Source organism: Melanostigma gelatinosum, assembly GCF_949748355.1.
Source record: "Melanostigma gelatinosum genome assembly, chromosome: 8".
Lineage (NCBI taxonomy): Eukaryota > Metazoa > Chordata > Actinopteri > Perciformes > Zoarcidae > Melanostigma > Melanostigma gelatinosum.
Genome location: NC_136641.1, coordinates 10738176 through 10755385, shown reverse-complemented (window position 1 = coordinate 10755385; position 17210 = coordinate 10738176). Strand labels below are relative to the sequence as shown.

Sequence of the window (17210 nt, the reverse complement as noted above, 5' to 3'; positions counted from 1 at the left end):
CAGTCTGTGTACTTAATCATGTAATGTGTGTCTATTATTGAGTAACTTGCTTTCATGTTGGTTTGCATGTTTCTTTAGATAGGACAGATGTGTGGCCTACATGGTCACATGCGTGCATACGAATTGCACATCGCTTTCCATACTGGAACAAATTGCTGACGATCGCCTGATGACTTCTGAGAATGTGCTCACATCTTTGTGATGCTTATTTCCTGTGTACTTTATAATTTATAATCTACCATGTTCATCTGTAGGAAAGCTTAGTATTAAGGAAGGGCTGGAGATTTTGCTATATAGGTACCACGTGCCTTGCTCACTATCTCTGTTAAGTTAAACTAGTTTAGCTTTTAGGGGTAATGTTTGCCAGGCATTTCATCTTTAATCTTTATCACACCATATTTGATGAGTATCAAGCTACACATCAAGGTCAAAGTTAACGTATTATGTTATTAATCATTAACTGACTTTTTCCTCCCACAATAACATAGGAGAAAGTCATGAGATGCTACTCTTTAGACTTTGATCAGGTTCTGTTGATGTAGGTCAGCGTAACTGTAATAATTTCTCTGTTTTTCAAGGGAATTCTGCTCCTGTTGGTGACTGGATTTAAAGGCGAAAGTCATTTTTGTCATCCTCTCATGCTCTCGCATCCTCTCATGGTTCAGGAGACAGAACAAATGACTCACGGACCCGGGGATCTGCAGGTGGAAATCCTGCTGCGGCTGCTGGGTCCATAGTTATGGTCAGTCCGTTCTGTTATGATGTGGTGTGTTCATGGACCCGAATGCAGACTCAGACAGCAGAGTTCTATTTCAAAACCAAGATAGTTTATTTCTCTCAGTCAAGGGAAAAGACAGGGCGTCTCCACGCCTCCGCACGGTTCCAAGCCGGAAAGTGGCTAATCCTGCTGAGTGGCAGACGAAGCCGACAGGAAAAATGTCAAACAGCAATACGGAGGCGCGTCCTCGCGGCCCGCGTCCGCTGCTGGCAGGCAGGCCTGATCGTCGGTGTGACACCCGAGGCTTGACACAGGAACGCGATGACTACAGAGCTGATCTCCGAGGAACTAACTGGAAGGCTTCTTCAAACAGGTGAAAACCCGAGGCTCGACACTGTACGGTAGGCAAGTTGAAAAAACTAAATGCATCATTAGTGGCGGATCTTCAGAGAGTGAACAAATGGACTACTCACGGGTCGGAATACCAGGTAGGTAAACGGACGGACTGACAACTGGGTTGAGAGTGACAGGAGTATTTATGTCAGCTGGAGGCGATCACAGGAGATGAGGCACAGCGCCTACGGAGAGAGGCGTGGCAGTGGGCGGGACTCGTAGGAGGACACTACTGAGGGAAATACAGCAGAATTAGACATAAATCCTCACATGTGCAATATAAATCCAATGTATACACTGTGCAATATAATTAATCTGTTCAATCCACTGGGCAATATTAAAAACCATTCAGTCCGAATATATCATACTTTAGTTGTATTGTTCTTTAAATAGTTTTTTACATATTTATTATATATTACATTTACTGCGTAATTACGTATTTATTATACTTGTTTTTCTACTTATGTCTCTTGTTTGTTAATTTGCACTATCCACTATGCTGCTGTAATCCTGCAAATTTCCCCACTGTGGGACTAATAAAGGATTATCTTATTTTATCCTAAATATGTGATGATTCCATCCACCTCTGTTGTTGACAAAGTGACAGTCAAAGTTAGGTCTTAAATTAATTTAACCTCCCATGTAAAGACTGATATTAAACTTATTACTCCTCATCTGTGTGCATAGATCCACTGATGGCAGCAGCACCATTAAGAATTGCTCTGAAATGTTGCTGTTTAAAATGCTGGTGTGCCTGGGCGTTAAAATCGTTTAATTGTAATCATAATCTGTGTTAAAGAAGGTTTGAGCCAGAAAGACCAGTCTCTCCTGCACCCAGCAATGTTTCCATGAAAAGTGATCGGTCCAAGGATGATCCTCCTGGCTTCACAGAACCAAGGTAAGATGTGTTGGTTGTGTTGGATGTTTGATATAACGAGAAATTAAATTGAAGAGAATTACTGAAACAGAAAGAGAAATGTTGTAAATTACACTTCAGGACACAACAATGTTAAAGATGTTAAAAGTGTTACAGCTAGGGTTGGTCATCTTCTTCAAAAACATTTATTTAATTTCTGTTAAATTGCTTGTCTCTGGAGTCTTCCACAAGCTGCTACCTTGACAGCTTCATATCTGTTGTTTACATTCATTATGATATGTTATCGTTAATAATGATAATTTTGGTGGAGTGGCTTTGGATGGAGGCCTGAAGGGACGGGCTGTCAGTGCTCAAAACTTGGCAACTTTCTCTCTAGATTTAGCAACTTATGGAGCTAGTGCTGCTAGTTACTTTCATTGGAAAAGAGTTGGCAACACTGGACTGGGTTTTTCAGTTGGATCATTTATTTTATATCTAGCTTACGCTTAATAGTTTTTCGAAGTCAACCAACCCTCGTTTTAAATTATCTTCAGTTGATATTCAGAGCATTAATAGAGCAACTATTTGTTATGTAAAGATATTGTCGTGTAAAGTCCACCTGAGCAGAGAATGTAGTCGCTCTCCCTCCGATATTTTGGTTATGTTGGATGTTTAATATAAAGAGAAATACAAATGTAAGAGAATGTCTTACTAGGAAAGAGAAATACTATAACTTCCACTTAGAGGCTCAACAGTATTAAAGATGTTAAAAGTGTTAACATTTGTAATTATAATCTGTGTTAAAGAAGGCTTGAGCCAGAAAGATCAGTCTCTCCTGCACCCAGCAATGTTTCCATGAAAAGTGATCGGTCCAAGGATGATCCTCCCAGGTTCACAGAACCAAGGTAAGATGTGTTGGTTATGTTGGATGTTTGATATAACGAGAAATTAAATTGAAGAGAATTACTGAAACAGAAAGAGAAATGTTGTAAATTACACTTCAGGACTCAACAATGTTAAAGATGTTAAAAGTGTTACAGCTAGGGTTGGTCATCTTCTTCAAAAACATTTATTTAATTTCTGTTAAATTGCTTGTCTCTGGAGTCTTCCACAAGCTGCTACCTTGACAGCTTCATATCAGTTGTTTACATTCATTATGATATGTTATCGTTAATAATGATAATTTTGGTGGAGTGGCTTTGGATGGAGGCCTGAAGGGACGGGCTGTCAGTGCTCCAAACTTGGCAACTTTCTCTCTAGATTTAGCAACTTTTGGAGCTAGTGCTGCTAGTTACTTTCATTGGAAAAGAGTTGGCAACACTGGACTGGGTTTTTCAGTTGGATCATTTATTTTATATCTAGCTTATGCTGAATAGTTTTTCGAAGTCAACCAACCCTCGTTTTAAATTATCTTCATTTGATATTCAGAGCATTAATAGAGCAACTATTTGTTATGTAAAGATATTGTCGTGTAAAGTCCACCTGAGCAGAGAATGTAGTCGCTCTCCCTCTGATATTTTGGTTATGTTGGATGTTTAATATAAAGAGAAATACAAATGTAAGAGAATGTCTTACTAGGAAAGATAAATACTATAACTTCCACTTAGAGGCTCAACAGTATTAAAGATGTTAAATGTGTTAACATTTGTAATTATAATCTGTGTTAAAGAAGGCTTGAGCCAGAAAGATCAGTCTCTCCTGCACCCAGCAATGTTTCCATGAAAAGTGATCGGTCCAAGGATGATCCTCCCAGGTTCACAGAACCAAGGTAAGATGTGTTGGTTATGTTGGATGTTTGATATAACGAGAAATTAAATTGAAGAGAATTACTGAAACAGAAAGAGAAATGTTGTAAATTACACTTCAGGACTCAACAATGTTAAAGATGTTAAAAGTGTTACAGCTAGGGTTGGTCATCTTCTTCAAAAACATTTATTTAATTTCTGTTAAATTGCTTGTCTCTGGAGTCTTCCACAAGCTGCTACTTTGACAGCTTCATATCTGTTGTTTACATTCATTATGATATGTTATCGTTAATAATGATAATTTTGGTGGAGTGGCTTTGGATGGAGGCCTGAAGGGACGGGCTGTCAGTGCTCAAAACTTGGCAACTTTCTCTCTAGATTTAGCAACTTATGGAGCTAGTGCTGCTAGTTACTTTCATTGGAAAAGAGTTGGCAACACTGGACTGGGTTTTTCAGTTGGATCATTTATTTTATATCTAGCTTACGCTGAATAGTTTTTCGAAGTCAACCAACCCTCGTTTAAAATTATCTTTATTTGATATTCAGAGCATTAATAGAGCAACTATTTGTTATGTAAAGATATTGTAGTGTAAAGTCCACCCCGAGCAGAGAATGTAGTCGCTCTCCCTCTGATATTTTGGTTATGTTGGATGTTTAATATAAAGAGAAATACAAATGTAAGAGAATGTCTTACTAGGAAAGAGAAATACTATAACTTCCACTTAGAGGCTCAACAGTATTAAAGATGTTAAAAGTGTTAACATTTGTAATTATAATCTGTGTTAAAGAAGGCTTGAGCCAGAAAGATCAGTCTCTCCTGCACCCAGCAATGTTTCCATGAAAAGTGATCGGTCCAAGGATGATCCTCCTGGCTTCACAGAACCAAGGTAAGATGTGTTGGTTATGTTGGATGTTTAATATAAACAGAAATACAAATGTAAGAGAATGTCTTACTAGGAAAGAGAAATACTATAACTTCTACTAAGAGGCTCAACAGTATTAAAGATGTTAAAAGTGTTAACATTTGTAATTATAATCTGTGTTAAAGAAGGCTTGAGCCAGAAAGATCAGTCTCTCCTGCACCCAGCAATGTTTCCATGAAAAGTGATCGGTCCAAGGATGATCCTCCTGGCTTCACAGAACCAAGGTAAGATGTGTTGGTTATGTTGGATGTTTGATATAACGAGAAATTAAATTGAAGAGAATTACTGAAACAGAAAGAGAAATGTTGTAAATTACACTTCAGGACTCAACAATGTTAAAGATGTTAAAAGTGTTACAGCTAGGGTTGGTCATCTTCTTCAAAAACATTTATTTAATTTCTGTTAAATTGCTTGTCTCTGGAGTCTTCCACAAGCTGCTACCTTGACAGCTTCATATCTGTTGTTTACATTCATTATGATATGTTATCGTTAATAATGATAATTTTGGTGGAGTGGCTTTGGATGGAGGCCTGAAGGGACGGGCTGTCAGTGCTCAAAACTTGGCAACTTTCTCTCTAGATTTAGCAACTTATGGAGCTAGTGCTGCTAGTTACTTTCATTGGAAAAGAGTTGGCAACACTGGACTGGGTTTTTCAGTTGGATCATTTATTTTATATCTAGCTTACGCTGAATAGTTTTTCGAAGTCAACCAACCCTCGTTTAAAATTATCTTTATTTGATATTCAGAGCATTAATAGAGCAACTATTTGTTATGTAAAGATATTGTAGTGTAAAGTCCACCCCGAGCAGAGAATGTAGTCGCTCTCCCTCTGATATTTTGGTTATGTTGGATGTTTAATATAAAGAGAAATACAAATGTAAGAGAATGTCTTACTAGGAAAGAGAAATACTATAACTTCCACTTAGAGGCTCAACAGTATTAAAGATGTTAAAAGTGTTAACATTTGTAATTATAATCTGTGTTAAAGAAGGCTTGAGCCAGAAAGATCAGTCTCTCCTGCACCCAGCAATGTTTCCATGAAAAGTGATCGGTCCAAGGATGATCCTCCTGGCTTCACAGAACCAAGGTAAGATGTGTTGGTTATGTTGGATGTTTGATATAACGAGAAATTAAATTGAAGAGAATTACTGAAACAGAAAGAGAAATGTTGTAAATTACACTTCAGGACTCAACAATGTTAAAGATGTTAAAAGTGTTACAGCTAGGGTTGGTCATCTTCTTCAAAAACATTTATTTAATTTCTGTTAAATTGCTTGTCTCTGGAGTCTTCCACAAGCTGCTACCTTGACAGCTTCATATCTGTTGTTTACATTCATTATGATATATTATCGTTAATAATGATAATTTTGGTGGAGTGGCTTTGGATGGAGGCCTGAAGGGACGGGCTGTCAGTGCTCAAAACTTGGCAACTTTCTCTCTAGATTTAGCAACTTATGGAGCTAGTGCTGATAGTTACTTTCATTGGAAAAGAGTTGGCAACACTGGACTGGGTTTTTCAGTTGGATCATTTATTTTATATCTAGCTTACGCTGAATAGTTTTTCGAAGTCAACCAACCCTCGTTTAAAATGATCTTTATTTGATATTCAGAGCATTACTAGAGCAACTATTTGTTATGTAAAGATATTGTAGTGTAAAGTCCACCCCGAGCAGAGAATGTAGTCGCTCTCCCTCTGATATTTTGGTTATGTTGGATGTTTAATATAAAGAGAAATACAAATGTAAGAGAATGTCTTACTAGGAAAGAGAAATACTATAACTTCTACTAAGAGGCTCAACAGTATTAAAGATGTTAAAAGTGTTAACATTTGTAATTATAATCTGTGTTAAAGAAGGCTTGAGCCAGAAAGATCAGTCTCTCCTGCACCCAGCAATGTTTCCATGAAAAGTGATCGGTCCAAGGATGATCCTCCTGGCTTCACAGAACCAAGGTAAGATGTGTTGGTTATGTTGGATGTTTGATATAAAGAGAAATACAAATGTAAGAGAATGTCTTACTAGGAAAGAGAAATACTATAACTTCCACTAAGAGGCTCAACAGTATTAAAGATGTTAAAAGTGTTAACATTTGTAATTATAATCTGTGTTAAAGAAGGCTTGAGCCAGAAAGATCAGTCTCTCCTGCACCCAGCAATGTTTCCATGAAAAGTGATCGGTCAAAGGATGATCCTCCTGGCTTCACAGAACCAAGGTAAGATGTGTTGGTTATGTTGGATGTTTGACACGGAGCGTCTCTAAGACAAAGAAATAATTTGAAGACAATGATTTGTCAGAATGGTAAAATGAATATTTCCCACCTTTTTAAGGTCACCGTTTTCCGAGGATGATCCTCTCGACTTCTCGGCTGGGATCAGGTAGGAAAAAAACATGCCGCAAACTGTTAGTTATAACAGAGAAAAAGACAAAGTAACGATATGAGGAAAAATGTATCTTTCTGTATTGACACAAACATGTCTCGTCTGTGCCCAGTCGCACTTCAAAGGAAACTGACCAGGATGAGCAAGACATCAGGAAAGGTATACAAACAAGAAGCAACACAAAAAATTCACAAGGTTTTCATACAATCCAATTTTTCAAACCGATTCATCAAAGTTAAAGACAAAACATTTAAAATTAATATTTATATTTTCTTTATTGTCCTGCTATTTGACTCTGGGCCTTAACTGCTGGTAGAACACAATACATCATGTTACACTGTATTATATAGCTCATTATATTGCGTTGAAGTGTAAAATGAAATGCAGTAATTGCACTCTGCTTTCTTTGTCTTTATCATTTCTTTCGACAAAGTCGTGAAGAAGAGAATCCTCAATCGGTATGAAGAGCAACTAAGAGGAAATGAAAGCGACACAAAACTCTACGAGATACAAGCTGTGGAAAACACTAAAGCTAAAGGCCAAAAATGTGGTGAATTATTTCGTAACTCAAAGAAAGAGAACGTGAGAACAGTGCTGATGAAGGGAGTGGCAGGTGTTGGTAAAACATTTCAAACAAAGTCGTTCATGGTCGATTGGGCAAAAGGAAAATCCAACAAAGGGATAGACTTGATAGTTTCATTTCATTTTGGTGAGCTGAATTCAAGAAAAGAAGTTCAAAGCCTCAAAGATCTGATCTGTGATTCCCTCGATGACGATAAACACAGAGTTGACAACTACGACACGTGTAAAGTAGCTTTTGTCCTTGATGGCTTGGAGGAATGTAAACTTCCTCTGGATTTTGCAAAGAACAAGGACCTGACTGATATCCAAGAGCCAGCCTCGATGGATGTGCTGCTGACTAACCTCATCAAGGGGAAATTGCTTCCCTCTGCTCTGCTCTGGATCATCTCCCAACCTTCAGGAGTTGACAAGATTCCTTCTGATTATATTGACAAAGTGACAGAATGCCGAGGTATGAAACTATGACAGAAACATAATTTAATATATATTTATCGTCAACAACATTGTTTATTTTAAAATGTTGTTTTGGTATTGTACTATGAATAATTTTAGCTGACTATGTTCAAAACAATCACTTTTATGATACTTAAAAATAACTGATTAATGCCGCTTGTGTCCTTCATCATTAATAACTTTATTCTATTCATTCAGAGACCTCAAAGCGACGGCAGAAGCTGACCTTAGCCCTGCGAGAAAGATTTCTTCGAGAAACCACTCAAAAAGAAGACGTACATCATCCTAACCAGAAAAAAACAGAACATGTCATGAGAGAAGACCGAAGTGGTGAGGTCAATGACGAAGAGAAAATTGGACATACTGAAGCGAAATCTGTGACACGAGTCAAAACAGGATCCGACATCTTCAAAGATAGAAAAAGAAAAAAGATCAGAACTGTGCTGACCACCGGAGAATCTGGAATTGGAAAATCCTTCCATGTGCAGAAATTCATAACAGAGTGGGCTAAAAATGACAAGAAGTCACTGAGGGATCACGTCATAATTCCACTTAACCTCCTTAAGCTCAATTTGATTAAAGAGGAAAAAGTCAGTTTGATGGGACTTCTTAATCGTTTATACGAGGAAACTAAAACATTTGTGATCTCTAACTTTGAAGATTTCAAAGTTTTATTTGTCTTGGATGGTTTGAATGCTTATCAACGTCCTCTTGACTTTGACAACAAAGACACCTTGACTGATGTCAGAGAGCTAGCTTCTGTGGATGTGCTACTGACAAACCTCATCAGAGGAACACTGATTCCTTCTGCCCGAATCTGGATAACCTCCCGACGGAAGTTGCCTGATGCACGTGTCGACAGGATGACAGAAATACGATGTAAGCTTATGGGTGCGGATTCATGCTGTTAAGGGAAGTGGTTTAAATAGGAATGCAATCAAACACAGGCCTCAAAATGCTCAAATATGCTATAAAAAGGAAAACTGGTCTTTAATATTGAGTATCTGCTGAAACAGAGTCCGACACTAATATTTTCTGTTGACTAAGTATGTGTCTGACCCAGTGAAATAATAGACTGAATCTTATCTGACTCACCTTGTTTTTACCAAGCTTCTTGATCCAAATACCTGAGGTCCTAGTTCAAAGCTTTCAACAAAGTTTATCATCTTGAAGTACTGATATGATATAACTGGGAGAATTGGACTACTGAAATCGATGCAACCCGATCTGTTAGGGAGAAGACAAGTCACTTGAAGAAGATCTTTGACAAGTACAGACACTGGTTGCAAAGATAAATTAACCAGACAACAGAGACGTTTAATTTCGGCCATACGTTTCTTATGGAATTAATGTAAATTAGTATTTTTGCCACCATTTAATCGCTGAGAAGCTGCTTCCTGAATGCTGCTCTTTGCTAATAAGAAAGAGAGAGGTGAAATGACAAATGATTTTGTGTCCGAGTTTAGTAAACCTTGCATTTTGCCTACTCCACTGTCAGTCACTCGCGCCGGTACAGCCAAATCATTTTTACTTGCGTATGTCGCAAAATGTTGGCACTGTAGGCCGTGGCAAAGGAGGGCTGCGGTGCGACAGTAGAGTAGGCTACAGTAAGGAAAGGATTACAACTTGATCCACTTTATTTTAGCCGATAACAATCCATTTCCATATGTCTGTATCAGCACCAATTGGGACATGACTAGTTTTAATAGCACACGTTTTTTACATATTCATTCAGTTGCTGCCAGTCAACTGCCAGATTGTACTTTAAGGAGGAAAGCAAATTTACCATTTGTCCAAAATAAACCACCGTGAAAACAGACCAGCAGGATAAGGGGGAGAAATCAGGTTCACACTCAAACCAACAAAGTAGCAAGTGTCATGATTAATGCTCCTATTCACCCTCTTCTTAGGCTGATTCTTAAATGTTTTAAGCTCTGCTTCATTTTTAGTTTGCCAGTGTGCACCTAAACAATCAAATACAAAAACAACAACTTACTTCTTCATGCTATGGTTTATAGTTGATAAACTGCACTATGATTGCATGCATTTAATCACAACTATTGTCAAATTTCTATCCTTAATAACTTAAATACATATTTTTCTACAGACAAGGCTGATCTTGCAAGTCAACAGAAGCTCAAATCTCAGCTGAAGGAGCAATTTTCCCATGTGCATGAGGGAATCGATGAAACCTCCACTCTTCTGAATGACATCTACACAGATCTCTACATTATAGAGGGAGAGAGGGGAGAGGTCAATGTTCAGCATGAGAGCCGACTAATTCAAGACGCAAAGTTCAAACCAGTGGGAGAAGAAACATTGATTAAATATCATGACATCTTTAAACCTGCATCTGGAGAAAATCTACCCGTTAGAACTGTGCTGACGATGGGATTGGCAGGCATTGGAAAGACGTTTGCCACAAAGAAGTACATGCTGGACTGGGCTGAGGGTAATGCTAACGAGGACATCTTTTTTATGTTTCCACTTTCTTTTCGGGAACTGAATTTGAGAAAAGAGCAAGATCACAGCTTGGAGGAACTCCTTCATCAGTTTTTTCCTGGTATGACGACATCAGAAATAACGGACTATGACCAGTACAGAACCCTGATTGTCCTGGATGGTCTTGATGAATGTCGCCTCGATCTTGACTTAAATAAGAGTAAACATTGGGCAGAAATGAGAAAGCCAACCTCAATCAATGTTCTGCTGACAAACCTTATCCGCGGAAATCTGCTTTCTAAAGCTCAAATCTGGATCACGTCCCGACCTGCAGCATCTCACCATATCCCTGCTGATAAAGTTGACCGGGTTACAGAGGTGCGAGGATTTAATGATGAGCAGAAGGAGGAGTACTTCAGGAAGAGATTCAGTGATCAAGATTTGGCTGAGAAAATCTTGTCGCATGTCAAAAAATGTAGGAGCCTTTACATCATGTGTCACATCCCTGTCTTCTGTTGGATCACGGCAAAAGTCCTGGAGGACTTTGTGAACAGAAACGAAGAAGGGAGGATGCCCAAGACCATGACTGACATGTACATATACTTCCTTGTGTTACAGTGCAGACAGGCTACTGTGAAGTATGGTGAAGATGAGACAATTGAGAAGTGTGAGACAGATTCCTGCTGGAATACAAGAAACAAGGAAACAATCATGTCTCTGGGAAAATTGGCTTTTGAGGGGCTAAAGGAAGGAAACCTTCTATACACCGAAGAGCACCTGACAGAATGCGAAGTTGACATCACAAAAACTGCTGTCTTCTCAGGATTATTCACTCAGATCACACAAGAAGGCTGTGGGCTGTACCAACAGAAATTGTTTTGCTTTGTCCATCTGAGCATTCAAGAGTTCCTGGCAACTTTTTATGTCTTTCACACATTCAATAACACAGGTGAAAATCTGCTTGCCATGCCTGCTTCAACTGTTGGAGACGTGCCTGCAGACTTCTACAAGACAGCGGTGGACAAGGCTTTAGATAGCAAAAATGGAGAATGGGATCTGTTTCTCCGCTTCCTGTTAGGCCTGTCTCTGGAGACAAATCAGAATCTACTACAAGAGCTGCTGAAGAAGAGAGAAGACAACAAGGACACCGCCAACAAGGAAACCATTGGGTACATCAAAGAAAAGATTAGGGAAGGGAATAGCGATGCTGATAAAAATTGCAATCTGTTCTACTGTCTGAATGAGCTGAATGACAACTCCCTTGTAGAAGAAGTGAAAATGTACCTGCAATCAGAAACACTCACATTCGAAACATTCTCCACTTCCCAGTGGTCAGCTCTGACTTTTGTGCTGCTGACATCAGATGAGAAGCTCGATGTGTTTGTTCTGAAAAAGTACCTGAAATCAGAGAAAGTTCTTCTGGGAATGTTGCCGGTGGTTAAAGTCTCCAAAACTGCTCTGTAAGTACTTTAAAATGCTCTTTCAAATATAATTTTGTTATATTGCTATCTACTACATACTAAGTCTATATATTTATTCAAAACTGAATCCTGTTTACCATTTCCTTGAGGATCCCAAGTGGATTGATATGATTCGTCTTCTTTGGGCAATTGAACTGAGTTCAACTTAGACCCATTTTTACCTCCTCCAAGGAGGTGATGTTTTTGGTTGGATTTGTTCATTTGTCTGAAAATTCTGGCCCAATTTTAATTAAGTTAAAAAAGTGGAGCAGCGGCCAAGGAAAAAACATTACATTTGGATAGTATTTTTTACTTGAACAGCCTTGATAGAGGTCTGGGCTATCTGAATGCCCTTTATTTCTGTACCAGTTGCTCGACGTGTTGTCTAAAAGATAAGATTGCTGTCTAGCCAAATTCCCAGGTTTTACAAGACAATTCAATTTCAGTATCTTAACTCATATGAATGGCAGGGAGATTTTAACTGGAATTTTAGGTTATTGAGAATAGAACAGATTTTGTTTTGTGAATATTCAGTACAAATTTGAAACTGTGCAGAGATGTCTGAGGAACATTAAAGGCTTGATAAAGTTTGAGTTGAAGAGGTGTGAAATGTATTCAAGGCTGTGTCATCTGTCTGTGTTGTAGTGATAATATTGTTTATGTATGGTGTAAATAGTAATGGACCCAGCACAGATCCTTGTGGTACCCCCTTACTTATCCCAAAGGAGGTTATTTTGAGACTGTTAATACAGATCTCCTGTGTTCTGTCCTTAGAATAAATATATGAGTAATATAAATGGTGATAAAAGAGCACTAACATTCAGGAGATGGCTCTGGGATGATATCAACATTCAACCTATCAAATTAGTGTCTAGCAGAGACAAAGTGATGATCTGAAGTGTGTTTGTTATCGGAACAGTATTCATATCTTATCTGCCAATGCAGTGAGGTTGAGTGATTTTTGTTAAGACTTTTTCCAGTTTTCAGAAGGAAGTTGCATTACCATGACTCATAGCACTGTGATTTAGCACATTTGAACAACTTGGTCTGGTGTCTAAACATTTGCCAATATAATCAAAAATGATTCCGTGGAACATGTCTATATTTGCCTACAAATATTTTCACAGGCTGAGCTGGTGTGACCTCTCTGAGGAATCCTGCAGAGGTCTTGCATCCTCAGTTTTCCGCTCCCCATCCTGTAATCTGACAAATCTCGACCTGAGTCATAACGACGTGCTGGATTCAGGTGTGCAGATGCTTGCTGTAGGCCTGCAGAGTCTACACTGTAAGCTGGAGATTCTCAAGTAAGTGTACAGTGCATTTCACTTTACATTTCAAAGTGAACTGCAGAAAACCCCCAGTATTAAGTGCAAAAAAGACTCCAAATAGGGAAACAGCTATTAGAAACTGAACCCTTTGTAAATTTGACAAAGATAAGATAAGCCCTCTCTTCTTATGTTTAATCTCAGCTGTCTAAAAACATGCGCACAGTTCAGCTCTCTGTCTTTCTTTGTGGGAAATGGCGTTTGTTGACGATAACAAACAATAAGCAACAGCAATAAAAGAATTTGGAGAAACATTTTTCTCAAAATGTGCAGCCAATAAAACAAACATTAACTAGGAAGATAAACTTCCGAAATCCTTTTGTGCAAGGGTTAGGGATATGCTGGTACTTTTATTGTTATGGTCTCCAGGAAATTAATGTAATGTCCCAAAAAGTCATGAAAACACGGTGTGTGTGTATGTGTGTGTGTGTGTTTGTGTTGTCTGCAGTCTGTCAGGTTGTCAGGTGACAGAGAAAGGCTGCTCCTTCCTGGCCTCTGCTCTCAAGTCCAAACCGGCCTCCCTGAAACAGCTGGATCTGAGTTACAATCACCCAGGAGCTGATGGGGGGGCAATGCTTTCTGCTATAGCTGCAGATCCAAATATGAGCCTGAAGACACTCTGGTACGTTAAGATGTCAGGATGTCGTTTATATGTTGATGATATGTATATGTTGATGTGTTTAGATTTGTATCGATATAGCTGGTTCTCCGAGTTATAATAAGACTACATGTACACTGAGGCAAAATCTAAACTAATTATTTTATCTTATTAGCTAGCAGGCTAGTTACCAAACCACTCAAGATGTACCTTGGTGTTAAGAGAAAATAACATGTATTAATCCCAGGTATAAATGATAAAGGCCTGTGGATCAGATTCAGATCACATGTTAATATCAAGTGAATCTCATGGGTCAAGCCTTTTTTTCTGCTGTATTTATTCTGTGCATATCAAATGCACTTTCCCAGTCCTTGTCTTTTGACATTGAGTGAGTTGCCTACACACACACACACAATTACCGCTCCCAAACACCCAAGCAGCAGCCCTACAAAGAAAAGTCAAGTTTGGCCAAGGAGCAATTATATTTATTTCATTAGTTATATGTCTTTATTTCTTTATCATAGGCGCTTTAACATTTAAAAAGAGGCTTTTCAAAGCATTGTATTGAATTAGAAAATTTCTGTCCTTGATAACACTGTCCTCATTTTGCACAGTTTGGACCACGGTGGAGAGCATCGGTTAAAGCCAGGGCTGAAGAAGTGTAAGTTTTTACTTTATTTTTGTATTTTATTTCATTGTTTGACGTGTTATCACTTCAGTAGAGCATTCGACAATAAGCTCATGCCTGATTATTTTGAAAAGAATGTCCAATAATATGCCTTCACCTTACCTGCCTTCGCAGGTAGTATAGCTTCTGATAATGTATGCACATTTTACACTGTGAGAGTTGTTACTTGCAACATGCTTAGATTTCATATTGAATTCATTTTGTTTGGATTTCATCTGAACAACGTACGATCCATGTTTTGTAGTCTTTAAACTACATCAAAAAACCTAAATGATGTGTTCTTTGTTGCTTTTTCAGATGGTGTTGATCTGAAGCTTGATGAAAGCACTGCAAGCAAGAGGCTTGCTCTGTTTGATAAAAACAGGAAAGCAAAAACTGTAGAAAAGATAAAGGAGAAAGTGCAACGATCAGAAAATGACGACAGATTTAAGAGGACTCAGATGTTTTGTGAGGAGGGCCTAAAAGACTTATGCTACTGGGAGGTGGAATGGGAAGGGATGGTCGGCATCGCAGTGGCATATAGAGCAGTGGGTAGAAGTTGGGACGGAAGTGGTGGCCTAGGATGCAATGAGAAGTCCTGGAGTCTGCTCTGCTCGAGGACTGGATACACTGCCATACATGGGAAGACATCCAAAGATGTTGAGCCCAAAGATGTTAAGCCCAAAGAAGGGAAGACGTCCACAGATGTTGAGCCCAAAGATGTTAAGCCCAAAGAAGGGAAGACGTCCACAGATGTTGAGCCCAAAGAAGGGAAGCCATCCAAAGATGTTAAGCCCAATGACGGGAAGACGTCCAAAGATGTTAAGCCCAAAGAAGGGAAGCCATCCAAAGATGTTAAGCCCAACGACGGAGAGACATCGAAAGATGTTAAGACCAACGACAGGAAGACGCCCAACGACAGGAAGACGTCCAAAGATGTTAAGCCCAATGAAGGGAAGACGTCCACAGATGTTGAGCCCAAAGATGTTAAGCCCAAAGAAGGGAAGACGTCCACAGATGTTGAGCCCAAAGAAGGGAAGCCATCCAAAGATGTTAAGCCCAAAGAAGGGAAGACGTCCACAGATGTTGAGCCCAAAGATGTTAAGCCCAAAGAAGGGAAGACGTCCACAGATGTTGAGCCCAAAGAAGGGAAGCCATCCAAATATGTTAAGCCCAACGACAGGAAGACGCCCAACGACAGGAAGGCGTCCAAAGATGTTGAGCCCAACGACGGAGAGACATCGAAAGATGTTAAGACCAACGACAGGAAGACGCCCAACGACAGGAAGACGTCCAAAGATGTTGAGCCCAACGACGGAGAGACATCGAAAGATGTTAAGCCCAACGACAGGAAGATGCCCAACGATGGAAAGACATCCAAAGATGTTAAACCCAACAACAGGAAGACGTCCAAAGATGTTGAGCCCATCGGAGGGAAGACGTCAAAAGACGTTAATTCCAAAGACAAAATGCCCCTTTGCAAAAAAATAGGAGTATTTCTGGATTGGGAAGCTGGTACTCTGACTTATTACGATGTCACACCTGAAAAGCAGTTTCTCATACACACCTTCCATGCCAAATTCACAGAACCTCTCTTCCCATGCTTCTGGTTTAAGAAGGGCTCTGTGACTTTGTGCGAGATGAACGTCTGTAGTGATGCGCCACACTAAATTTCAATAGATTAGCAAAAGCTTACCTGCATCAACTCCTGATAGGTTTAACAACCGGAGATCATTTTCTGCCCAATGTTAATACATTGACTTTTAAATATATATTTTACATGTTCTCATTTGTTGTCCGTTGTCTTTGCATGACATATTATGTACATTTGTTTTTTCACAAATCTGTTAACTTGTATATTGTGTTCACAAAGCTATTGATACTGCAGTTGACAACTATTCAAACACTTTTCTTTGGTCACTTCACTCTGTACTCTTTGTGAGCTGATCAAAGTTTCGAGTCAGAGCAGAAGGTACAAACATACTTCAGACATATGAGCATATACAACATACAGACAGGAGGAAATGTACAGCATTTGGTCAGCTTTACTCCTGTCTGATAGATTATTTTTGCACCGATACAATTTGAAGGAAATTAGCTGCTTTTACAATTCAATATGTCTCATGTGTAAATGTGGGTTGGACTGTAATGAAAGTGGAACCTGTCATAGAAGAGCTGTCTGTACGCTAACCCACAGACCACTGAACTACTTTCATAATGTCGTCATTTGTTTATTTTTTTAAAATGTAATGTAGAGCATGTTAGAAGGACTTCATTTTTGGATCATGTGTCAATAGTGTTAAAGAATGTTTGATATGTAAAACACATTATATACTTACTTATAGTCCCTCATTCAGAATATTGCCATTGTATGTTGAACATACAAGGAATTTGACATGAAGGGAGGTGCTTAACATTTAACAATAATCAACAATCAACAATCAACAATGCAAAGTAGAAACAAATTAAATTTACAGAAAATATAAGATAAAGTAAAATATAAAATAAAGTGGAATATAAGATAAAGTGAAATATAAAATAAAGTAAAGTAGAGTGCACAAACAAACAGATAACAGGACTATAAACCAGTGAGATGTAAGTGTAGTGTGAAAGTGTCGAGCGTAATAGAAGGGATGTGCGGGGGAGTGACCAGTGGGAATTTGTCCTGGG

At 38.8% G+C, this 17210-nt stretch overlaps 1 protein-coding gene across 1 annotated transcript; it reads left to right on the top strand.

The window, feature by feature from the left end:
- Positions 1-1959: 1959 nt before the first annotated feature.
- On the top strand, positions 1960-16331 carry LOC306780647 (uncharacterized protein; the record flags this gene model as incomplete). Its single annotated transcript, XM_079273082.1, has 17 exons — positions 1960-2009; positions 2774-2872; positions 3637-3735; positions 4501-4599; positions 4761-4859; positions 5625-5723; positions 6489-6587; positions 6749-6847; positions 6963-7010; positions 7126-7172; positions 7447-8046; positions 10156-11950; positions 13078-13254; positions 13724-13897; positions 14488-14534; positions 14859-15199; positions 15980-16331. 17 exons carry the CDS (start codon positions 1960-1962, stop codon positions 16208-16210), a joined length of 4203 nt encoding a protein of 1400 aa, XP_079129208.1. The 3' UTR covers positions 16211-16331.
- Between the last annotated feature and the right edge of the window lie 879 nt (positions 16332-17210).